Consider the following 26,236-nt stretch of genomic DNA (forward strand, 5'->3'; position numbering starts at 1 on the left):
TTAAATGATAATGTTCTGTAGTATCTAGAGGTTATTTCTAAGTTTGGAAAACTCCAAAGATACTGTATTAGGATTCTGAACTATGAACATAGAGATTAGCTTGAGAACTAATTTACATTTAGTACCCTCATTTTGATTGCACTCATTTCCCCCTAATGATTAGCAGTGAAAAAGAAAACTTTTAAAAGAAACAATGTACACATTTCTTCCAATAGTCAATCCCCACTTGGGGAATAGAGAAAAATTAAGGATTTTTGCGATTATCAGAGCAGTTCAACTTTTCTCATTTCACAAGAGGTTATTTTTAGCACTGAATGTAACAAAAGCATGAGAACAACCAAATACATGCATTTAGGAACAATTACATTTCCATTTTTCCTGATATAGCTGTTTTTTCCACATATTCATACTTTCTCTTTCTGGACTGGCAGAGCTTTTCTAAATACAATAAGTTTTCAGTTTTACTGATTTGGGTGTTCATGAATACATTTTGTGAATTCCCATCTTCAGTGCTATGTAAGCTCCCTTTTACAGTAGCTGTATTGACTTCAGAGAGCAGAAGTTGTATTGACTTCATTTGCGGCTGTGATAGAATCTCTGTTGTGGCCTAAAATGTAAGTATACAATATTAGAAATCCTTTTCTATGCCTGATTGCTCTACGGTGTATCTAAAGGACAGCCATAAGTATTTTTATATATTAGGAAAAAATAAGCTAGAATTCTTGATACTTATTTGGGTGCATTATACTGTAATATAACTATACCTCAGGCACGCCCCTGATGCAGTTTATAAAAGGTAATTAAACTGATTCTTCTATGTTTTGGTGATGTTTTTTCTGCATTACTAATATCATTGTACTTATCCAAGTCACCTGTGTTGATTGCTGGTAACATAGAATCCATTTCAGATTTCATATGGTTATTGTTGGACCAGATTTTCAAACACTACCCTAGGTAAAGGTAAAGGTTCCCCCACACATGCGTGCTAGTCGTTTCCGACTTTAGGGGCCAGTGCTTATCTCCATTTCAAAGCCGAAGAGCCAGCGCTTGTCCCAGGACGTCTCCGTGGTCATATGGCCGGCATGACTAGACGCCAAAGGCGCACGGAACATTGTTACCTTCCCACCGTAGTGGTCCCTATTTTTCTACTTGCATTTTTACGTACTTTCGAACTGCTAGGTTGGCAGAAGCTGGGACGAGTAACAGGCGCTCATTGCGACGCAGCACTCGGGATTCAACCCGCCAAATTGCCGATTTTCTGATTGACAAGCTCAGCGTCCTAACCCACTGAGCCACCGCGTCCCTTATAACACTACCCTATTTATAGTAATTTAAGATTATTGTGTCTGTCTTTATTCATATCAGAAACAGCTTCAAATTATAAACATAACATTCAACACTGAGCAAATAAGAAATGAATAAAATAGCACATACAGCACATGTAAGAATATGAAGGATTAAAACTAAAGGATATTTGTCCAGTATCAGCAACAGCATTTTCTCTCACCAGCATGAGGACTTTCTCTACCCACTAAGTTGTGTCATTGTGTCTGACATTGGACATTCTTACATAACTTTTCTTTGGGGTGTAGAATATAAAATGGATAAGCTGAAAAAGATGATACAGGTCATCTGGTGAAACCCTCCTGCTTAATACTGGAAACCACTGAATCATCTCCAAATGATAGCTACCCAAACCTTATTTAAAGCGTGGAGAAACCCCCAATGTTCCTGGCAGATTGTTTTACTGCTTAACAGTTCTTGCCATCAAGAAAGTTCTACCAAATCTTGTAACTTCAGTATGAACATTTTCATATTTCCCACAGAAAGAGTCATTGCTACCATCTGCAAAGGAAACCCTTTCAAATATCTGTAGATCGTGATCATGTCTCCCTGCAGTCTTTTCTTTGGAAAGCTAAACACGCCCAGCTCTTAACACACAGGACTAGGTTTCCAGACTCTAGATCATCCTGGTAGCTTTCCTCAGAACTTCCTTCAGCTTCTTCATGTCCCTTTCTAAAATGCAGTGCACAATGCTGGCCATCATGGTACTATTACTTTAATGATCCTTATGCAGTTTATTTCCTAATGTAGGCCAGGATGATACAAGTTTTGTATAGATCTTCACTGCTTATTCCTGTTCAGCTGATGATCCACTAGTACTCCTTGATTCTTCTCATACACTACCACCATGCTAGGTCTTCCCAATCCTCAATTATGGAAGAAGCAGGAACATACAAAGTTGAAGATTCTAGGAAATTCAGGAACCAATCTTGGGTGTGGCTGCAATACACAAGCCTGTTGAATTCACTTCGAATTGTAATTTTGTGGCGATATTTTTGCTCCTCTAACTCGCCTTAAAGGGTTGGTTAGAGTTTTGTGACTTTCTGCTACTATAATGGCAGGTGGGGGCACCTTTGCATCCTACAGTAATGTAATAGCAATTAAAAGAGACTCAGGCTATACAAAAATGTAAGGAGGTCTGCATGAAAATTGCAGTTATATAACTGCATTGTGTTTTTTATATATAGTATTCTTCGAATACAAATGAGATTGAATTCATTTGCATGTTACAGTTTTCTTGCTGTGATTTTCTTTGGAGTTCTGATATACAGTATTCAAAATTACTTTTGTTTAACTGCAAGTATATAATTTTATATCTTTTTTTTAAATCCCATTTATATCCCGCCCTTCTCCGAAGACTCAGGGCGGCTTACAATCTAAAGCACAATGTGCTTAGCAATAGCCTTCATTCTATGTATATATACCTGCTTATTAGGGCTTTCAGGGGCCCCAAGCGGCATTTTTACAAAGTCAGCTTATTGCCCCCAACAATCTAGGTCCTTTTTGATTTCCTGTTTTTGATTTATTTCAAGGGAGATAATTAACATAAATAGCAGTGTGAAAAATGTTTTTAATTCAAACTCTCAAATGCTCAAAGCATTGTTTTGAGTTCAAACAAGTTCAAACTTTACCATAAGTTTTCTGATGCTGTTTAATGTATTCTGAAACTTGAACCAGGACCAGGAGAATAACATGCCTCTGAGAGGGTAGAGCAATCTGATTTTAGTTTAAAATATTATGAAATTTGAAATAGTTGGTTAAGACATCAAAGTAAAAAGCAGAACAATATGAGTTCTGCTCCCACCTTTGCCATGAAAGTCAGCTGGATGACTTTGGGCCAGTCACATGTAAGTCCAACTCACCTCACAGGGTTGTTTGTGGGGGGGAAATAAGAGAAGGAAGGAGTATTGGATATGTTTGTTGCCTTGAGTTATTTGTAAAAATAAAGGGCCGTGTACAAACAAACTATAAATAGGAAACCCTCTTTAGTTGCTGCTAATTTACACAAATATACCCTAGTAAGTTTTTTTTTAATGTCAAATTCTTATGACTCCCTTAGTCTAAAACCCAGTCCATAGACCAGCATAATGTTGTTAGGTATTCCAGTTTGTGCCTATATCCTTAGCCACTATAAGCGGCTGCAAGCCTGCTTTCTCTCCTCTGGTCATTCAACTTGCCCTTCTTGGTCATTCTGGACCCATACAATGCCTGAGCTTTGCTTTCCACAGTGCTTCTTGGGTCTTAAGCATTGATTCCATGTAATCTGAAGCTGCATTCTCTTGAAAAAATGTAGGCCTGTTTGTTAAATATGAGTTTAGTTTCTGTTCTGGCTATCTAGAAGTTTGATTTGAACCAGGTTCTGTTAGATATTTGAACTTAATATTATTATCAGGAAGTATATTGCACATTTTTGGCAAACAAGGTTTTTACGTGACCATATTTTTTTATTATATTACTTTACACAAGAATAGCATAGCTAATATCTGGGCAATGATCTTGGCACTATATTGATCTATGCCCCTTTCTTGTAAGAGGACTGCCCTTTCTGTTCCAACTCGAAAGAAAGCTGTTGCTTAAACAGAAGCCTGCATAACATACTCAGCATTACCTTCAGATTTAGCAATCAGACAATGAAAGTAGAAGAAAAAAAGAAAATAAAGTCAAAGTGTTGTAAGTTGTATTATATCTAATTCAGACTTACAAATTGCTTGTATCTGTAATAATAATTAGAAAAATAAACAGAGATACTGTACAGTATTCGTATTTTTTTTTACTTGAAAAATGTTTATGGAGACCTTGTCTTCAAATAAGCTGTCATCAATTTGATTTATATACTGTGACTCTCCCCCCCCCTGTTTTCTATCAACTTTAATTGTGAAAAATGTTGCCACATTTGCCCTCTTGATATTATTGTGGAGATCAAGTCAAGTCTTAAAGCATCAAGATGCATACAATTCTATACATAGCTCTGAAGTTAGCTCACCAAGGTCTGCTCTGCAATATTTTTAATTGACTTACGTGTTCTGTGGGAAAAAAAGGATCATAAAAACTGTTTGCTATTGCATTCCATTCTGCACTGGGATTTCTCTTGGGGATTGGATTAATAGTTCCGGTATTCAAAGAATCAGCAATTCTACTGCAAGCGGAAACTGATCAAGAAACAGGAAATAATAACAATTATGTTATTTTCATATAATTTTACTGTGCCAAAATTTTAAATTTACTGTATCTTTTTATTAAACTAAGAATAATACCTTTTGGCATTATAAGATATAAAAAAAGAAAACTAGTATCGAAACTTAGTTGTATACATCTTTTGCTCTCCTTGCTTAAAGAATTTAATATAAACTACATACGTGTTACTTGATTATCTATAGCAAAAAAAAATCTATAATTTGTCAAGTAATACTATCCATGTTTGTTCTGTTCCTCCCACATTCCAAATGTTTCTGGAGAAGGTAGGGGGAAATCCATTTAATAAAAATCCAAAGAAAAACTCTGTTGGATATTATACCAAGACTTTATCAGTAAGCAGTAGCTTTAAAAAAATTCAGACATTAACAGGCAGGTAGATACCACATTCAGACATTACTGAACTATACATTACTTCATAATTTTCTCAATAAAACTTCCATCCATTTCTCTAGTTCTGTCTATTTAGCCAAGTATTATTTAGAGGTAATAAAATAATATATAGAAAGAAGAGGGTGACAGCAAAAGAGGTGAATAAACCAAGTAGTAGAAGCCACAGAAATGTCTAGAAAGAATAGAATAATTCACAAAGAGAAAAAGCAAATTAGACCAATGGTCCCCAATCTTTTGGGCACCAGGGCCCGGTACCCTGGAGAGAGGTTTTTCGGTGGACTTGGAGTGGGCATGGTTTCGTATGCTGCCTGTGGGTGGAGCTTTGCTTGTTTGTGGGGAGTGGTTTCTGACATGCCGTGGACCGGTGCCAGTCCACAGACTGAGGGTTGGGGACCCTGAACTAGGCAACAAAATTTTCCATCAAAGGATCTGCTGAATGCCATGAAAATAATGGTACCTTACAAGATCATCAGAGCTCATTCTCTTCTCTGAACCTAGAACATTACTAATTCTACAACATAGTCAAGTTAATCCATCTAATGTCCTTCATAGTGCTTTTACTAGCATACGGTCACACTCACTGAGTAAAAGACCATCAGTCTGGGCCTACCAATACCTTATCCAATTTTTCCAGGAAATCCTTTGCATCACAAAAGCCTTACATTAGACCACTGTCAAAAGTTCATAATCCCTTCCCCATTGTTCAGATAGGCAGTGTGTTCAACCTTTATGCACTCTGTTTGTTCCGCCTGCTTCCTTGTTTTGCAGCAAACCCCTCCCTTCTCTCCAAATTCTGGTACACATTGTTATGAATGGGTGTCAATGTATGACAGTTATTATTGTGGCTATATAATTTTAAATAACTATTAGCATTTAAATATTTTCTTACCTGGTGTTTCTTGTCTTACATCACTATTAATGTTTATAATCTTATCAATTTTTCTTGAGCTCTGAGCAGTTTTCATTTCTTGGGAGAGAGGCCTTTCCTTCAAAGAGACAGGCATTATTTGAATTTCCTCTTGACGTTTTCTTGATAAATTTAAGTATTCCGTTTTTTCTTCCACAACTGGAAGGTTAAAGGATAGCCTTCTGTTTCTGTTTATTAAATTTTCTGTTGTCTTCATGAGCAAAGAACACGATTGTTTTGTGCTTTCTTCCACTGTTATTTTCCTCATCATTGTATTCAATTTGGACATATGGAAGTTTATCTGTTTATCTTTGGCAACTTCACTAATTTTCACGTCTCCAGTTTCAGATTCATATATATCTTGAGAGTCCAGGAGCAAAACCTTTGTATTCACTTCTTTCAATTCGGAACTGTAGTTATCAAAGTGTTTGTTAGGCATTTCATGTACACCTGTAGCTGAATTTTCAGTACTTAAAGCTCTTCCCAGAAGTCTATTATTAATGTTTTCATTAAGATGAATATTCATACCTATATTCTTACTGGCAGATATATTATGTTTTGGTGATGTTTTTTCTGCATTACTAATAATATCATTGTACTTATCCAAGTCACCTGTGTTGATCGCTGGTAACATTATAGAATCCATTTCAGATTTCATATGGTTATTTGCAGTTTTCTCACAAGTCATTTTAATTTGTTCTTTAGGCTCTTCACTAATTCCTTTATTTGCCAAGTAATCTTCCTCATGGATTGTATTGTTAATATTTTCAGTACTCTCAGAAATGCCTTCATTTGCAACACCAGCACCCAGGTGATCAATAGAATGTCCCAATTCTATAGTGGGATTAAAACAATCTAATTTCAACACTTTAAAAAAAAGTCTTAGGTTCTTCTACTAGCAACATCATAGAATAAAAATTGTCCCAAGAGAATTATTTCTGCCTTTGCCTGCTTTTTATCAAGTAGGGTTGGGGTTTTTTTCTCCTAGAACTGCCCTTTCTTCACAATTAGCACTCCATGATTATAGGTCAGTTCTGGTGTAATTAAATTGAACATATAAAGGGCTTTGCTTAAAACGATTTCCCTTTGGCTTTTCTTTTAAGTGATTACCCTCATTCATACAATTAGCAACTCATATTAAATCTGTTAAAATCTAGAATATATTATCAACAGTAAATTACTCAAAAATAAACTGCTTTTAAATATGTTTCACATAACACGGACACATGCAAAATGCTTTTCTAAAAAATAGTGGCAACTCCTAGTAGCAGAAACTGCAAAAGAATATAAAATATTTTACAATTCATTAATGTATTTCTATCTCTATATATTTTGGTCATGCTTGGCTCCCGATGTACTAAGGTTTTCTATCATCCAGAGGGAAAACTCACCCTGGAAAGCCATAATGTTTAAGATAGAATATAAAAGCAGGAATAATGTCACTCTATCTCTGTATCCTTTGCTTTTTCCAGAGGCAAGCAGTTTGAAGCATGGATATACTCAGGAGCTTGTTTTTTTTTCATCAGAACGACAAAAACAGCATTGTACTGCAAGCTTCACCCATATTGTATGTGCATGTGAAATGATTCCGAGCTGTAATGTGTACTCTCCCCCAAAGAAACCCCCTCTCCTTCAGTTGTCATTTTGCAGGACCATGGAGGTATACTTCTGTGTCATGGTATCTGGGCCAATTTGTTGGTGATCACCTATAAAGCCTTATAAGGCTTGGGAGTTTATTACTTCAATACATTCCAAGGATGGCCATCCTTGCAAAAGATAGTTGCCCCATAAGCTGACCAATGCTTTCTCTATATTACAAATTAAGTAATTGAAAAATCACCTTTCAGCCATCACTCTACTTCCTCGTTATTGTTTTTTTTTATCAGTTAAAAACAACATACTAGAAGATGGGAAAGTATTCTACTACCTTTACTACAGATAAGTGGAAGGCAGAGTCAAAGTGCTGTGGGCCAAGACAAGGCAAGTATTCTTAGCAACAAAAATCGGCCTGTTTTATACCTAGCTTCAATACATTACTCACAGCTTTTCCACCTCTATGTCAACTGAGCTGGACGTTAATCAGATGCAGAAACACATAAACCTATGAGAACAAGTGACATTGTTCAGATGTGGAGGGGTGGTTCAATGTTGGTGTTTCTGTTGGCATTGTAGAAAGGAGGAGTAACTTTCTTCACATCTTTTTACCATATTGACTGATGATCGACACCGTATGTTTTAATTATGAATATTTATACCTTCAAAATATTCTGAATCCTTTTTCCCTGTGTTTATACCAGTGTCTATCTCCAGGTTATTGTTTCCTCCATTTTCTTTTTGTTCATGTTCATTAAAATATTCCATTGTAGTCTGTGTACACTTATCATCTTTTTGGTCTTTAAGGATTTGATTTTCATTAGGCATGTTTTTTACCTGGAGCAAAAAAAAATAGTTTTATTTTTGAAGATATCAAATTGAGAGACATACGATTTCCTTTGTAATAATTTTTAGCATTGAATTTACAAATGGAACAAAATAGTTCTAGAGTTCAAAAAAAAATTCTATTCCAAATACCCCAAAGATGCTTTTTCCAAAAGGTAACTGGTCTTTCTTATTTTTTGTTTGAAAACATTTCACTTCTTATCCAAGAAGTTTCTTAAGTTCTAACTGATTGGAGGGGAATAGAAGGATTTATGTTCTTTGCAGTTATCTAGTCGTTAGCATTCTGAGAGTCAGTTGTTAGCTCTCTGAGTGTCATTGAGGCCACTTGGGAGTTTGTCTGTATTCTCAGGGTTACCTGAATCAGAGAGTACACAGGGATGGAACCCTCCTGGAGTTGCTGAAAGGACTGCATTGTAAACAGGAGACAGGTGATGTCATAACACTTCCTCTCTGTTGGACTGTTCAGTTTTAACATAGATGGCAACTTTGACACCTGTTTCAAACCAATGGTCCTGTCTGTCCAGATTGTGAATTTTGCTGTCTTCCTAAAAGAATGGCCCTTTTCTTTCAGATGCAGATGGACAGCATGGCCTGGATGACTGAGAATCTCCACAGACATTCTATTCCAAATAGGAATGGTATTACTCCTTTACACCCAGGCATACATTCCAACATATATACTAATAAACATGATGCAAGGGAAACAAATAGCAAGCAGTCAGGTATGCATTTAGATATACATTACCTGACCCTGCATAAATAGCAGAAAGCCCACTAAAATGTTTTCCCTCGGTTTATTTGAAATCTTTTAAGTGCGCTTTCCATGTTCAGTTAAAAATTAAATTAGGCATATTACAGATTTTTATTACATGGAAGATAGTGAACTGAAAAATCTAATTCCCTTAATTTGACATGAAGCAGGAGGAAAGTAATGGATTAATAATAATTATTATGGGGAGAAGAGATATTTTTTTAGTCACTTTAAGGGAAGAAGCCAAATAGAATTTGCACTTTTTGTTCCTCAACATTGTAAAAATCATAGAAAGATCTTTATAACTCTGTAAGATTTTAAGTAGTAAGTTTTACACTGTTAATTTTTATTGATTTCATAACAAATATTGTGAAAGACATAAGACACAGTTAAAATACAGCTGGAAATCATAAAATATATGGAAATCAGTGATGGAAATTTTTGGATCTTACAGAAATACATAAAAATACAGGTAGTCCTCGACTTACAGCAGTTGATTTAGTAATCGTTCAAAGCTACAACTGCACTGAGAAAAAGTGACTTATGACCATTTTTCAGACTTATGACCACTGTAGCATCCCCATGGTCGCATGACTTACATTCGGTTGCTTGACAACACAATAATGATGGTTGCAGAGGCCCAGAGTCATGCCTTTTGATAAGCAAATTCAATGGGGAAACTAGATTCAGTTATTAATTTAACTGCAGTGATTCACTTAACAATTGTGGCAAGAAAAGTCATAAAACTCACTTAACCACATATATTTTGGGCTGAGTTGTGGTTGTAAGCTGAGGACTACCTGTATAGTATCCTAAAAATAAAGGTTTCCCCTGTCCAGTCATTTCCGCCTCTGAGAAGCAGTGCTCATCTATATTTCTTAGCCGAGAGAGCCAGACTTGTCAGAAGACTTTTCTGTGGTCATGTGGCCACCATGACTATACACTGAGGCACACAGAATGCTGTTACCTTCCCACCAAAGTGATACCTATTTGTTGTTGTTAGCTGCGAAGTCGTATCCGACCCATCGCGACCCTATGGACAACATTCCTCCAGGCCTTCCTGTCCTCTACCATCTTCTGGAGTCCATTTAAGCTCACGCCTACTGCTTCAGTGACTCCATCCAGCCACCTCATTCTCTGTCGTCCCATTCTTCTCTTGCCCTCAATCTTTCCTAGCATTAGGCTCTTCTCCAGTGAGTCCTTCCTTCTCATTAGGTGGCCAAAGTATTTGAGTTTTAGCTTCAGGATCTGGCCTTCTAAAGAACAGTCAGGGTTGATCTCCTCTAGGACTGACCGGTTTGATCGCCTTACAGTCCAAGGGACTCGCAGGAGTCTTCTCCAGCACCATAGATCAAAGGCCTCAATTCTTTGGCGCTCAGCCTTTCTTATGGTCCAACTTTCACTGCCATACATTGCAACTGGGAAGACCATAGCCTTGACTATACGTACTTTTGTTGACAGGGTGCTTTTTAGTGTGCTGTCTAGATTTGCCATTGCTTTCCTCCCGAGGAGCAAGCGTCTTTTAATTTCTTGGCTACAGTCCCCATCTGCAGTGATCTTGGAGCCCAGGAAAATAAAATCTGTCACTACCTCCATTTCTTCCCCATCTATTTGCCAGGATACCTATTTATCTACTTGCATTTGCATGCTTTCGAACTGCTAGGTGGGCAGGAACTGTGGAGCTCACCCTGTTGCATGGCCCTCTGGTCTTGCACCCGGGCTGTTAGCTTTCCAGCTGACAAGCTCTGCATCTTTAGCCGCTGAGCCACCGTGCCTGCCCCGCCCCACATAGTGTCCCACTGTAGCAAAAATAATATTCCTTTGCACTTTGGAGGGCTTCAATGGAACATTTAAATGAATTATAATATAATTTGTAAATTTTGATTGTTTTCAAATAAAAATAAACATCTTGAAACCAAGAGCGTTCTAAATTCATGGCACATATGGTACTACTAGCCATATTATAGGATGTCATAGCAATCTGCACAATATTTTTAATATTTTTGTATCTGAGGAAATTTTTTCAGAAAACAATTGTGAAATTATCATTAGGATTGTGCCTGGTAAAAAATATAATTCAGCACAAGCACTGCACCTCTCTGCTATTAATTAAAGCAACCCCTTTTCACCAGCCTGGAAAAAAAGTTTCTGCTTTAACATTTGTATTATCTTTAATGAGTTGACTCCTTAAAACAGCTAAACCTTTTCTAGCATTCTACAAAAGTCTGGAAAAACACCATCTGCTTAAGGAACAAGACCAAAGCACTTCTTCTAAACAATTTCTAAACCTTGCACAACCCAACTAATCACACAGGAAATGTTACTGGGTGATTACTATAGATGAATTTATTAAGTAACTGTGGGGAATGTATTAAGTAGTGTTGTAGAATATAGACTATTGTTTACTATACTTTGCTACTCTTATTGATACGTCTTCTTTTGTTCACGAAATAGTCAAAATAACTTTATTGGCAGTTACTGTGTTTATCTTTATGTCTAGCATATTAAAAACTTACTTTTTCAAATTTAGTGATAACTAGAATTATTTGCTTTGTAAGAGTATACAAAATAATGTTACCTAGAACAGATTTACACAATCTGAAGAGAAACCAGATTTATTTTATTTTATAGTTGTCAATATCTTATTGCACCCATTACTCTCTGTCAATCCTGATTGTAATTGCTGTCTTTTATTTCCCTTTTTATTATTTTCTGTTGCCTAGTCATTGACTGAATAAATAAATTTTAAAAAATTCTCAAAGTATTATTTGGAAGTTTTTAGTGTACCAACTGGATGGATCTTTTAAAGGGAAATATTTTTTGTCCTATTCTTATTTTTGTCATCTTCTCCTAGGCTCCTGAGGTTTTTGGAACATTTTGGTTAGTACTTGGTAACTCTGTTAATACAGTAGTATTTGATTAATAAACCAACCTCATTTTTCCAAGTTGCTTGTACTGTCTTATATTCATTCAGAAGACTAGCTAACTTTTGTTCATTTTCCTTTGCATTCTCCCTTTGCATCTCATTATCTCTTTCAAGGATCTGCAATAAAATTAATTATCCAAAAAGTAATCAATACCACTTTAATGAATTTTGATGTGTTTTATGTTGCTTAGACCTTTTCTTATAACATGCAGAAAGTACCATACAGATCAGTGATAATGTGCTATCACAACAATAATTTTCATAAATAGGAAAAAGCATATAGTTTAGCTAACCCAAAATAGGTTATAAAAAATAGCTATAAAGGGGTATAAGAATATTTGTCATTATTCAGTTTCACTGCATAAGTTTTAATGCACTGAGAAATATAAAATACAGACCTAAGAAATATGAAATGTAGCACATTCCCAACCATGGTTTATGAATATAAACACCATAATAAAAGCAGAATATACTTTTATTAATATTTTATTAAACAAATCAAATCTGAATTTCTTTTATTAATGTTGTATATTACTTAGATTTAAAATCTAATTATTTTAAGGATTGTGAAAAACAACACAACAGCTATTTTACTGAGTTATTTTTGTTTTGTTTATTCTCATTTGATTTTCCATTTAAATTAGTCCAATGAAGTAGGAAAAATATCTAAAAATAATCATATTTATTTATTTGTTCAATTACTTAACATAATATAGCAACAAAAATGTATTCTGAAGTAGAAGAATTTTCAGTTGGTGTTCTTTTAAACTCATAACTTTGCATGATCATTGAACGAGGGGTCAGTAAGGGAGGACTACGTGAAAAGGGTTTTTTTTTGCAATTCACTATTTATATCCTATTAGAAATATATAGTAGGGACGCGGTGGCTCAGTAGGTTAGGACGCTGAGCTTGTCGATCAGAAGGTCGGCAGTTTGGCGGGTTGAATCCCGAGTGCCGCGTAACAGAGTGAGCGCCTGTTACTCGTCCCAGCTTCTGCCAACCTAGCAGTTCGAAAGCACGTAAAAATGCAAGTAGAAAAATAGGAACCACTACGGTGGGAAGGTAACAGCGTTCCGTGCACCTTTGGTGTCTAGTCATGCCAGCCACATGACCACGGAGACGTCCTCGGACAAGCGCTGGCTCTTCGGCTTTGAAACGGAGATGAGCACCGGCCCCTAGAGTCGGAAACGACTAGCACGCATGTGCGGGGGATCCTTTACCTTTACCTTTTTAGAAATATATAATATTATTAATTTTATCTATCAAGCATATTGAAGAAACATATAAGAATATTTATAAATGTGAACTGTAAATGTCTACTATACATAGTGAGAGTTTTATTGGGGGGATGAGAAAATATCACATAAACTACATAAGCACTGACACGAACTAAGTAAATGTTCCATGTGAAACATATTTCTAAGCTTGAATTTCAGGAAGGGTTATTTCAATGAATGCTTCCGGAATGTGGCATAAAGTCAAAATATAATTTACGTTACAGGTAGTCCCTGACTTACGACCACAACTGAGTCCCAAATTTATGTTGCTAAATGAAACATTTTTAAAGTGAATTTTGCCCCATTTTATGACCTTTCCCTGCCACAGTTAAGTGAATCACTGCAGTCGTTAAGCTAGCAACACGGTTGTTAAGTGAATGTGGCTTCCCCACTGACTTTGCTTGTCAGAAGGTTGTGAAAGGTGATCACATGACCCTGGGATACGGCATCAGTTGCATCAGTTGCATCTGAATTTTGATCACACATCCATGGGGATGCTACAACTGCCATAAGTGGGGGAAATGGTCATAAGTTATTTTTTTCAATGGCATTGTAACTTTGAACAGTCACTTGTAAGCTGAGGACTACTTGTACTAGAGGAAATGTACTTGGGGAAATCTTAGAACAGTTTTGGAGGATACATGGTAGACTTCAGATGGATAAAAAATTGTCTCCCTCCTATTTCTGTTGACAGAAGCCATTCCATCAAGGGACAAACTCATTGTAGACTATCTGATGTAACTTTTGCAAAGCATCCTATAATCCTCATTTTAGAATACTTCATTTTAATTGTTTAGAATGAATTGTGGGTCGTTGGTATACATTCATATAGAGTCAACATTTTACCTGATACTCTTCTCTTAGTTTATTCAACTCCACCTCAGTTCTGTTATTTCTTTCAGTCTGTCTGCAGAGGAGTTGTTGCATATGTTGTAGAGAAGCCATAATCTCCTTGTTTAATAAAAAGAAAAGAAAAGGTGTAATACTTCAGATTATAGGATTATTATATATATATATATATATATATATATATATATATATATATATATATATATATATATATATATATATATATATATATATATATATATATATATATATATATATATATATATATATACACACACACACACATACACATACACATACACACACGTATGTATGTGTGTGTGTGTATAATGTTGACATCTTAAATTTTAATATATATTTTTAAGACATGCATCCATTCTATTTGTGCCAATTGTTAAACAGGAGTTTATAATCTCATAAGAGATTATGAACATGTTTATGAACATGTTTCATAAGAACATGTTGCTTACCTGTAACAGGTTCTTCAAGTGGCTAGCTGTACATTCACCTGTATTGATATTGTGCCTGCATAAAGCTATTGCCTGGGAACCCTGCATGGCTTCCACTATCCTCATTTTTCTAAAATTCTAAAATTAGTGTGCAATTAATACAGAAAGAGTGGACTATATGAATATATATTAATGACCCATAATCATAGATAGGCACTCTTCTTCATCGTGGTCTCTGTGCATCAGACATATAGATAATTAGCAAATTTATTTAAAAGATTAAGGAAGTGGTTGTATTATGTCAACACAGAGAAAAAAATCATTCAAAAGATGCACTGTCTGGGCTTGAATACATATGATATAATAGCTGGGAAAATGTGTGACCAAAACTGTGTGGATGCAGAAAAACAGTGTGTGACCCCAATTAAGACAGATCAAAGGAATAGCATACAACAGTGATTTAATTCATTTGTACCCAAAAATATCACACATACACATTTATCTATATTTAGACAAAAACACATGCAGACTAGTCTTTAGCCCCTTCCTGTTCTGCTGTAAAGAGAGGAAATAATTCAATCCCTGTGACAATTAATTCCACAATATGGGCCTCATAATTGGGAAAGCAGAATTGATAACTTATGTGAAACATAACCTGTTTCTCTTCTTTAAGTCTTGCAATTTCTTCAGTGATTTTTCCATTTAAATCTACTTCCTATAAATAAAACAAGCACATTGAAATCAATTCCACTGGTCCCTCTAGTTGATTTTGTTACACCATAAGCACAGATCCTTATATTGAAAAGAGGAGTCAAATGGTGGCCAAACAATAGAAAACAATATAAGGGGAACTTAATGCCATTATTATACCATAATGTTTACTACTCAATAATATACTTATTTTAATATACAAGAAATGTAACAAGAACTTAAAATGTCACACTGTGTAGGAGGTACAAAGCAAAATTATTTAACATTCAGTGAGCAAGTCATAAATACATTACTTAAAGCTGCCTAAAATATAAAATTTAAAGTCACTTTTAAAAATAAGCATATCCTCTTTTTTCTAAATTAATAAGAAATATTGGAAAATACCAATGAATTTTTTTGCTGTAGTATTTGTAGCTCTAGCTCCTTTGCTTTCAGACTGAGATCTTCTTCCACTTTATACTGATAGGTAACCTTGGATTTTATCACATCTGATGTAACTTTCTTTAGTTCCTTAATAAATAAATATTAATTAGAAATTCATGTATTCAAACTGGATGGAAAGTTAGACTTAAATTAGTGCTTTTCTAAAATGACCAGCAGCAAGTTGGATCAACCCTCTGACAACAGCGATGGATGCACTATTGGAAAACTTGAAAGACCAGGTTCGGGAAAGATCATCATGGAGAAAATCTATTGTAGTGATGAAAATTTGATAGCTACTTGATCAGTCAAACAGAAAGTCCAAGCACATTATTGGCATTAATAGAAGTTTGGAGAACTAGTTTGATCTACAACAGGGGTAGACAACCTTGGCTCTTTTATGACTCGTGGACTTCAACTCCCAGAATTCCCAAGCCAGCCATGGCAGGAAGCAGCTAGGTGACTTTAAATGACTTTCAGTCATTCTCTCTCGACAGTGGCCCACTATTTTTGAAAAAGCTTGCCAGGAAAACTGAAGGGATTCATCCAGAAGTCAAACTAACTCAAAGCCAATAATAAAAATAAAAGCAAATTGGGAAGGACTAGATAGGTGTATAAAAATGCCAAATCCAGTCTAAGCATCTGGCTGATTCTGCAATAAACTATCGTCATCATTATCATCATCATCATCGAAACAATGACATCATTTCAGGAGTGATATTTATGATTAAATATATTCCTTCTACATTCAACCATATGCTGTCTACATTATTCTTTTTCGATTGAACACTACTAGAAATACTGCTGGGAAATGCTAAACAGTTTCCTCTATACTGTACAGTATTGCTATATTGCTAAAAGATCTGCCAGAACTTCCTGATCTAAATGGAGCAAATCAAAGAAGAAAAACGATCAACAATCTAATGATTTAGTTCACGCTGAGATTTCTAACAATGAAAAATTGGATATAATTTATATTATTAATCCATATAAATAATTGTTGAACTCATAAGGATTAAAGATGCAATGCCTAGTCCAATTTACCTGAAATACTTCAAAAGATTTTATTTTTAAAATGCAAAAATGCATTAAAACATGGTATTCTTTGCACTTCCTTTTACCTTATTCCTTTCATTTTCTACCTAGGTTATTCACAGCAGCTAATGCAGCAAATAAAGAGTACATGCTTTGAGCTTATTAAATTACAAAGTATAGATCTCAGAGTCATAAATATTCCATCTTTCCATACCTCTTCCCTTTTCTTTTTGTATGGGGTAGCCTGTTTAATATCTCTCTCTCCTTGAGTGTTCTGACGTTTACTTAGACAAATAGCAAAGGTTATGAATGCTATTTGTAGATAACATCAGGAATTCTTCATAATGGCATAGCACTGAACCAAGTATTCAAATGGTGGTAGTTTTATCTAGGAGGAACTAAGTTTGGACTGTTTAACTTTTCTTCATAAAAATGGAATTCCCCTTATCACAGTCCAAAAGTTTAACTGTTCTGGACAAAATCATAAAACGGTGGAAAAATAGAAATAAATATTCCAGTTGCTGAACTTTATGGATATCCGGTTATATAAATACAGCTACTTTTTAAGGAAAATTTATTTCAGTCATAGTCTGACAGAAGGTGATGTTACAAAGGGAAACTATTTCTAAGCCATGGTTCTCTTCAAATGCTGATGCTGAAGTGCACACAATGGAGCCAGAATTTTATTTTATTTTTTTAAATGCTACTGCGCTTGCTGAACAAGCATTGCCAAAATGCTGGACTTGCTGACATGATATTTCCTTTTTCTGTTTAGAAGACATGTATAAAAGTTTTGTGGTGGCTTATCCTCCTTTGCTCTAACGGATAGTGCAGGGGTAGGCAACCTCGGCTCTTTTATGACTCATGGACTTCATGAGTCATAAAAGAGCAGAGGTTGCCTACCCCTGGGATAGTGCTTTACATGGCATCTTTTACTCCCAGAAGGTGATAGGCCTCTCTCCATTAACTAAGAAGCAGGAAGAGAGAGTGAATGCTAAATCAAATATCTTTGGAGAAGAAATTCTTTGCCAAAAAAAACCTGCAGGGACTTGAATGGAAGGTACAGATACAGGTACAGGTATATGCGAGGGTGAAGGTTCGTTCTCCGAGCTTATGGGTTGGTTTCCAAACCTTTCGTTACCAGGCTAGATAACATCTTCAGTGGAGTTTAGGGGATGTCAGTGTTCTTCTGTTTATAAGGGCTTCAGGTATGGGTGTGTCAAGTGAGCCCAGAAGACCCTTACTCAACACACCCACACCTGAAGCCCTTATAAACAGAAGAACACTGACAATGACATCCCCTGAACTCCACTGAAGATGTTGCCTAGCCTGGTAACAAAATGTTCAGAAACCAACCCACAAGCTTGGAGAACGAACCTTCATCTTCACCCTACACCCGAGCTACAGATACTTACCACTATTGCATATGTACATGTATATGTATATGTGTATGTGTGTGTGTGTATATATATATATATAACCAAAGATCCATATATATATATATATATATATATATATATATATATATATATATATATATGTGTGTGTGTGTGTGTGTGTGTGTGTGTGTATATATATATATATGTGTGTGTGTGTGTGTGTGTGTGTGTGTGTGTGTACTGTATAGCACTGTATAAAAAGTACTGTATATGTATAGCACTGTACAAATATCTTATTTATATGCAGCTGAGATATATAACTGGTTCTATGTCTTTGTGTAACACAGGCCATGTACAGCAGCATTGGTAGCAGGAGGTCACATCCACAAACCTTTGACCTTTCTGTTGTGGTTCACTGGCTGCACTACAAAAAGCAATGGCAAGAGCCAAGACAAACATTAAATCTGACTACATCTAGGTTGCATTTGATTGTAATGAAGTAGAATTAATATGTTCCCTACAAATATATTTTGCCATTCCCCTCTTTAATAAATTTAAAAAAAAATAATTGATAAATTTAAGTGTTTCATCCAAGGTTTTCTGTAGCTGCATGAAGTTCTAAGGCTAAATTATATATACCACTGTTACAAAATGAAAGTGTTATTTTTTATAAATTTAAATAAAATTTATAAATTTTTATAAATTTAAATGTTACCAAGACTCATCATGGCCTACAACATAATAAAAAATATTCCATTATATAGCAAATATTGAAGGTACAGTAATCAGCAAAAAACAATAATTATAAAAACACAATGTCTCATCAAATCCTATACTCCAGTAAGAGTATTCAGGTGATAGAACACAGTATTCTACTCTAAGCCTTAAGACAAAAAAAAAGTACTGGTAGCTTTTTCATCCTAGACGCAAAGCAAAAGATTATTTATAGCATCAGATACAGAAAAACAGTAGGCACTGTCTTCCTAGGGATTACTGTTTATAAAAATTGAGCTGGCAGACAAATCTTGATAACCTGCAATAAATTATTGGAGCTGATTACTTTAACAGGGTTCCCAATTGTTCAGATTATATGTCAACCTGTGTTTGGATGCCTTAAACTCACCTGGGATAAAACAAACTGCATTCATACCTACCTTTTTTAGATTATTTATCTCCGACTCTTGTGTTGTATTAATTGCTGACAAATTCTTATTGAATTGAACTGCTTCCACAACTTATATAAGGGGTTGGGTAGGAAATAAAAAAAATAACATTAAAATATCATCTTCATTGTGTTATTTCACATATTCTACAAAGTGAGCTCATTCTAGAAAATGTGTTTGCGAACTTTTTTTCTGACAAAGTTAAAGTTGCTTTTGAAAAGTTAGAAGCAGTCTCCTTTATTATGATTACTAAGTTGTGTTTTATTAAATTGTGTCCAGAATGTATTACATATTTACCATTTTTCTCTAATTTCCCATGAGCACCTTTTATTATTTCAAATTGATTCATTATAACTGCATGGCATTTTTCAAATTCATTCAGTCTTTTCTGGTAATCTTCCTTTGATGAATTGTACAATTGCATCTTGTGCTCCTGCAAAAACAAGGAAAATTCTTTGAACTATTATATAATGCAATGTCCATAAAACAATAATTCTAAGTCCAGTTACTCTAATGTTAGCCTTATTTAAAAGTAGGCTTTCTTTCAAATAAACAAGATTTTATCTGTAATAATCCAGAGTCATTGGTAGTCAGGCTTTATATAAATTAATAATAAAAAATAATACTAAATAGTGACCAAATTAGTAGACCCGCGAAACACTGCGACATATTATACCTGGATTTCAGTAAGGCATTCAACAAAATAGACCACAATCTACTGCTTGGTGAGCTAGAAAAAGGTGGAATAGACAACATCACCACCAAATGGATTTGTAGCTGGCTGACAAACTGTACCCAACGAGTAGTCCTCAGTGGTACTACATCCGCTTGGAGAGGAGTAAGCAATGGGGTACCACAAGACTCCGTCTTAGGCCCAGTAGTCTTCAATATCTTCATCAATGACTTAGATGAGAGAATAGAAGGGGAACTCATCAAATTTGCAGATGACACTAAACTGGCAGGAATAGCCAACACCCCAGAAGACAAACACAGGACCCAAAAATTTAGGATTTATTTCATCAGTTCTTTCTTTTCTCAATTCAGTTCTCGTTCTCTTCTAATTCCAACCTGAGCATTCCAGGATTTTACCTGATTTCCTTTCTCTTTCTATAATGGAGGAAAAGCATACTATACTGCAGGGGTCCCCAAGCCCCAGTCCATGGACCGGTACTGGGCCACAGAATGCCAGCAACCAGCCTGCACAAACAAGCAAAGCCCCTTCTGTGGGATGCAGGCAGCACACAAAACCACACACTCTCCGGTCTACAGAAAAACCTTTCTCCTTGGAACCGGTCCCTGATTGGGGACCTCTGGTTGGGGACCTCTGCTATACAGGCTCTTCGTTGTTGATAGCCTTAGGTAACTTAGGTAACTTAGGCCTTTCTCTCACCATATCATTTTTAAAATACATTATTTCTGCTATACAAAGCTAACCACTTTCCAACACTCTGTATTCTGTATTCCAATCACCAGCTAATAGTACTAAAGGTACATTTAATGTATTATGTCATTTGCCATGAAATTCTTCATTGTCTGATATTAGAATCGTACATTCTTGACTTATCATCATGAAAGGATTTGCTGATTACATATAGACTAGATTATATATTTTGCTTCCTAAGAATAATTCACAGGTCACATGTTATTTTTGAAATTAGGTTGTATTAGTATAGTAAGGTTAATTATTCAATAAAGCTATGGTCAAAACAACCTTAAAAACATTTCCTTGCATATATTGTTCTATTATTTTCCTGCTTCTCAGCTACTCCTGCTTATCTTTTGTTCTTGTGCTTAAAATAGCAGTTCCTGCCCTAGTCACAACAAAATGAAGAATAGGCATGGCTGGAATGTTGCATCCACTTGCATGTACTCTACAAGTGAAAAAATAATTCAACTTAAATTTGTATAATTGTTGTATTTAGCTCACTTTGGATTTTTAAATGCATTACCCTGTGAAACAAACTTGATGCTTATTAAATATGAAAGCTGAAGTATTAAATTTATATTTATTGTCTCATTTACATATAAATTTATATTTAATTAAATTTACATGTAAGTATTAATTTAGTAGACCACTCCTGCAGCAAGATCAATTGCAATCTGTTTTACTAAGAGGTTTTCTGCTTGTTTTTACTTCTGATTGAAATTGGATGAAATGTTTATGCTAGCCATTTATGAAATATTCCCTACCATAGTTGAGAAGAATAAATTCAGTTTTTTTTCATGGACATTAATAATTTATTGGAATTTCAACAAATATGGACTAATTTCTCTATACTTTAATAGGCAATTGTAATGAAAAAATTATATATAATATAGTTATAAAAACTGGGGGGGGGGAAATCCAGAAATGCAACATTTAATATAAAATTTCTCGTGTTTATAGCAAGTCTTCACACATGAAATGTGTTTTTTGCTCTTTATACCAGGAAAGCAAAAAACAGACTTGATCAGTAAGGGAGTTATTAGCATACTCCAAAGGCCATCTTTATGCTTTACTATACATCTGATTGTATCAGAACGCTGTCCTGCCAACAGGTTTGTTTTCTATAGGTATTTAAATAGCATAGTGAAAATTCTCTTCATCATTAAAGTATGATTTCAAACCATTACTAGCTAAAGCACTTGTATGATTCTAAATGTATTTTGTAAATATCAGATTTTATCCTCTTTACTCATATATTATTACATCTTTATTCACATATCAAGAAATTATCAAATAACTTCCAAATCCACTTTATATCTGATACATTAAAAGTAAAAATAAAATAAAGCATCATTTGTAAAATTAAGAATTAAAATGTATAACAGCCACATCTTTGTGTGTGGATAATAGAACACAACTTAAATAAAGAATCTAACTTAAAAGTGAATTAGGACAAACACATTTTACATTGCCTTTGATCTTTAACTTGTAGCCTTATCTCTCAGGTCAAAGGACATATTATTCAATTTCACCATATTTTGTGTAAAATCACTGTAGCGTTGAAGATGACTTTCTGTACAAATGTCATGGTACTTAAGGCTAAACTGGACTCTAGTTTTGAGCTTCTTAATTAAAATAACAGTTTATAATGGTCTGACAATATTATCTTTGTTCTTTCCAGTTGAGCAGCAGCAGAATTTTCACAGCTTTTAGTCAACCAAGCTTAGCAGGGTTTCAAAAGCTCTCTTTAAATTCAAACATGATTCAGAGTGGACTGGCACTCCAAGACTCTTATTTTCCTGCATAATAGTGGAAGAGAAAGCACTATAGTATTTTATATTCCTTTTTTAAAATCAAAATTCAAATAAAATGCAAGTCTCGTATGCATATTTTAATCATAAATACTATCTTACAAATAGAAAATAAGATTCAGGAAGACGTGCCACTTTAATTCATGTAGCTTTTGCTAATAAAAATAAATTATTTTATAAAGAAAGATGGCAAAGGAGAATGCACAAATGAGAATTTCACAAGAACAAAAATAATCAAATAATTTTAGAAATATTAGCATTCAATAAAAAACTACTTGAGTTGTCTACCAACCAATGTCAGTGATGTATCTATAATCTAAATGTTGCCAGAGTTCTTAATTAGAATTACTTCACATAAAATACAAAATGTTTGGCATACAGTTCAGCTTTCATGACCAGAGGAAGAGTTATGCTTGCAAAATAATGCCTATCCATGAGCATAATGATCTCATATGAATAGAATTTCTATTTATTAAACAAGAGATTAATATTCCATTTTTTTCCCTTAGAGCAATACTTACCATATCATTAACCTTCTTTTGCAACATGTATTTTGAAATCTGTTATAATAAAAACAGTTTTTATCAATATTTTAGTGTAATTAATTATGTTAATGCATTTAATATCAGTTAACAATTATTTGTCATTATATTATTTTAAGGAAATGATTACAAATTTAACGTTTTAAGGGTTTTTTAAAGGCTATTATGTATAACCAAGTCTTCTCTTTTGTGAGTAAAAAAAATAATCAATGACAAAACAAGTCCATCATAAATGCAGAACACATGACAGAATTTTCAGAAGTTTAAAAAGTCAACATAGTGAGATGGGCAGCAAACAAATGTGATAAATAAATAATTTTTCTCACCTTTCATATTTTATGCATATCGATGAACTAAAAACAATAATTTATACAATGTTTTTAAAAATATCAAACATGAAAATTGCATTCAAGAATCTTATGGTTTTCCATGCATTAACTTTCTTGATTGGAATAAACATCTACTTTGGACATTTTCAGTTGTATAACACTAAAATACTAGGTTAATTTATGGCACTGCAGATATTGCTGCAGTCAAATTTCTGTCAGTCCCAGCCAGCATGGCAACCACACAGATTATAATATTTGTTCTCTAACTATATCTGGGTATTCAGAAAAGTTTTTACCAATCCCTTGCCAAGTCTTCTGAGCAAATTCACCAGCCATAAGGTAAGAGAACAATACCTGGCTACACAACAGTGAATAATGATTAAGAATGAGTAGACAATTTTTGATTTGTAGAATTTTCAAAACAAATCTCTCCAGAACAAGGATTACAACTAGTTCTTGTTAACTTAAAGTATCTATAAACAATCTAAAACAAGAAGAAAGCAGGAGTGTGCCAGTTACAAACTTGGAATCATAGGAAAATAAATGGATAGGATAAGATAGAATGGGATGGGATGGGATGGGATGGGATGGGATGGGATGGGATGGGATAGGATAGGATAGGATAGGATAGGATAGGATAGGATAGGATAGGATAGGATAGGATAGGATAGGATAGGATAGGATAGGATAGGATAGAAGATGGACATATGGATGACCAACTTTTTCCATTTTTGCATTAAAAAAGGGCACACCGTTAGTGCTATCAAGCCTAAATTGTGATTTGCAGCTGCTATATAAGCAGAAATTTTACAAACCAATACCTCTACAAACAATATGTTCAAAGAAAGCTAAAGCTAAACCCTTTCACCTGAATAAATGTCAGTTTATCAATAAAATAATAATCTATATTTTAAATATTTTTTACTCTTAAATTGCAAAATAAGATTTCTCTAGTTCATATGCTTAGAATGAAGAACGAATAGTGTAAGAAGGGAACAATATGCACTGGAGCAGCAGCTCCTTCCCTTGCTAGTAGGTGGGATTTAGTTAATACCAGTAACATGGGAAAATAACATGCAGGTTCTCAATGGCATTTGTAAAATCATCTGCTTATAGCTGCTGCTATCAGATGTGCATAACATCTGAATGTTTCTATTCTGAATGAAAGAAACCTGATAACTTTCCTGATCAGCTAAGAAAAGAAGTGATTCTGTATGTTTTCTGATATCCAGATTCTGTTCAATATAATAGAATATGTGAACTGCTTTAATGCAACTGAGCTGGCTGAAATAACATTAGAAGTTTTCACTCCAAAGCCTTTGTTATAATCAGTTTAAATAAGATTCCATCACTAGATGATTTTTTTAAGTTTATCTAAGTTAAGAAAAGCAAGGGAGCATTTATTACTTTAAAACTATGTAACATGCTCACCCAACCATGAAGTACACTATATATCACTTCTGCTGTGTCATGAATTGAGCAGGGCATAACAAATCCTTTCAGCCTTTTGCACAGAAGGTCAACAATGTGAAGGAATTTGCTTTTACAATAATCTCAGCATTAACTGGATTATTAAATAAACAAAGAATGACATCAAAATAACCTAGCTATTTATAAAGTTAATGGGAAACAGTAATCAGTACAGAATTAATGACAGATAACATTTTCCCATTGTGGCAGAGTAAAAAGAAAAGGCATAAATAAATATTGCTTAAAGGATACGATTTTACTAAAATATCCTATTTTCATGTTAGGGTGTGGCTTTGGGTATAAATATTTAATAGTTAAAAAATTACTGTGGTTTCATATAGTTCCAAAAGATGTTTCAGAATTCCTTTTTACTGTTCTGCTTGACATATTTTGTTTTTCTTAAATTTAAAACAGAAGAAGCACATCCAGGTAATAATTTCTATAAAGTAGACACTTTAATCTAAATTTAATTATTCTAGCATGAACTTTTTGGGAGTAAAGAAAAGTCTCTCTGTGAAGTTTTATTTTTGTTGGCAAGAAGAAAATTATTTACTTCAGGATTAAGTTCCAGATACAGCTGAAATTATACTGCAATTCACAAATTGTAATAATGCTTTTATGTCTACTTCAAAAGTAAAAACAGCAAGATGTCCACATAAGTCCATAAGAGATGACGTCTAAAATTCTGTATATAGAACTGCAGTAGAACAGTTCCCATTTTACCAAGAAGATTGAAAATCCACAAAAAGTAAGTCTTTTTGGTTATTGTTGTTGCTGTTGTTAGGAATCCACAATCTTCATGTTCTCAGAATCATTTCTTATTGGTCCAGAACATTATTTGAATGAATAAAGAAATAGTACTTAAAATGGAAATGTTGCAGATCTTGTCCAGCATAGTATTGTTTCTTAAAAGTTGCTAAAATTACACCTGTTCTACTTCACTGCCTTGTTGAGAAACAGCCCTTCATTTTTGTAAATCTATCTCTAAGCTAGGAGTTCTCAAAATTTGAAGACTTAAGTCTCTCTAAGTATTACATGGATTTGTGAGCTCCATCTCATGAATAAAACACATGAATTCACGGGAATTAGGGTAGGGCATGAAATAAATATAATATTTCCTAAAGCTTCCATCATATTTTGATTTAATTTTACTTTTATCAGTCACAATAAATTAGCTATCTTTAGCTTTTTCTCTTACTAGTTTGATTAGCTGTTTAAAATGATCACAATAATCTGTATTCTAAGCAGTTAGGTAGAGTGAGTTGAAGATTCTTTCCCATAATGGACTCCTAAAAGAAACTCCATGTTTTAATCTCACCAAATCCGTAGATCTCAGAGGAATATGATCTGGGACTATGAGAAGAATCTATGCTTGATTTTATCTAGCTTGAAAAAAATTCTACAACATTTGTCACATCAATC

The 26,236-nt window shown here is 34.4% G+C and overlaps 1 protein-coding gene across 1 annotated transcript in view; it reads right to left on the reverse strand.

Moving 5' to 3' along the window:
* Nucleotides 1-361: 361 nt before the first annotated feature.
* Nucleotides 362-26,236, reverse strand: part of CCDC73 (coiled-coil domain containing 73) — a gene marked incomplete at both ends in the record, with an annotated part of 46,750 nt that continues 20,875 nt past the window's right edge. The window contains 11 exons of the mRNA XM_081329197.1: nucleotides 362-607; nucleotides 4,363-4,493; nucleotides 5,819-6,670; nucleotides 8,092-8,266; nucleotides 11,959-12,069; nucleotides 14,077-14,181; nucleotides 15,184-15,243; nucleotides 15,624-15,749; nucleotides 16,909-17,006; nucleotides 19,534-19,669; nucleotides 22,995-23,033. Of these exons, the coding sequence (XP_081185323.1) occupies nucleotides 362-607; nucleotides 4,363-4,493; nucleotides 5,819-6,670; nucleotides 8,092-8,266; nucleotides 11,959-12,069; nucleotides 14,077-14,181; nucleotides 15,184-15,243; nucleotides 15,624-15,749; nucleotides 16,909-17,006; nucleotides 19,534-19,669; nucleotides 22,995-23,033 (2,079 nt within the window). The remainder of the gene's footprint in view (nucleotides 608-4,362; nucleotides 4,494-5,818; nucleotides 6,671-8,091; nucleotides 8,267-11,958; nucleotides 12,070-14,076; nucleotides 14,182-15,183; nucleotides 15,244-15,623; nucleotides 15,750-16,908; nucleotides 17,007-19,533; nucleotides 19,670-22,994; nucleotides 23,034-26,236) is intronic.

This window comes from Vipera berus, assembly GCF_964194415.1.
Source record: "Vipera berus genome assembly, chromosome: 1".
Lineage (NCBI taxonomy): Eukaryota > Metazoa > Chordata > Lepidosauria > Squamata > Viperidae > Vipera > Vipera berus.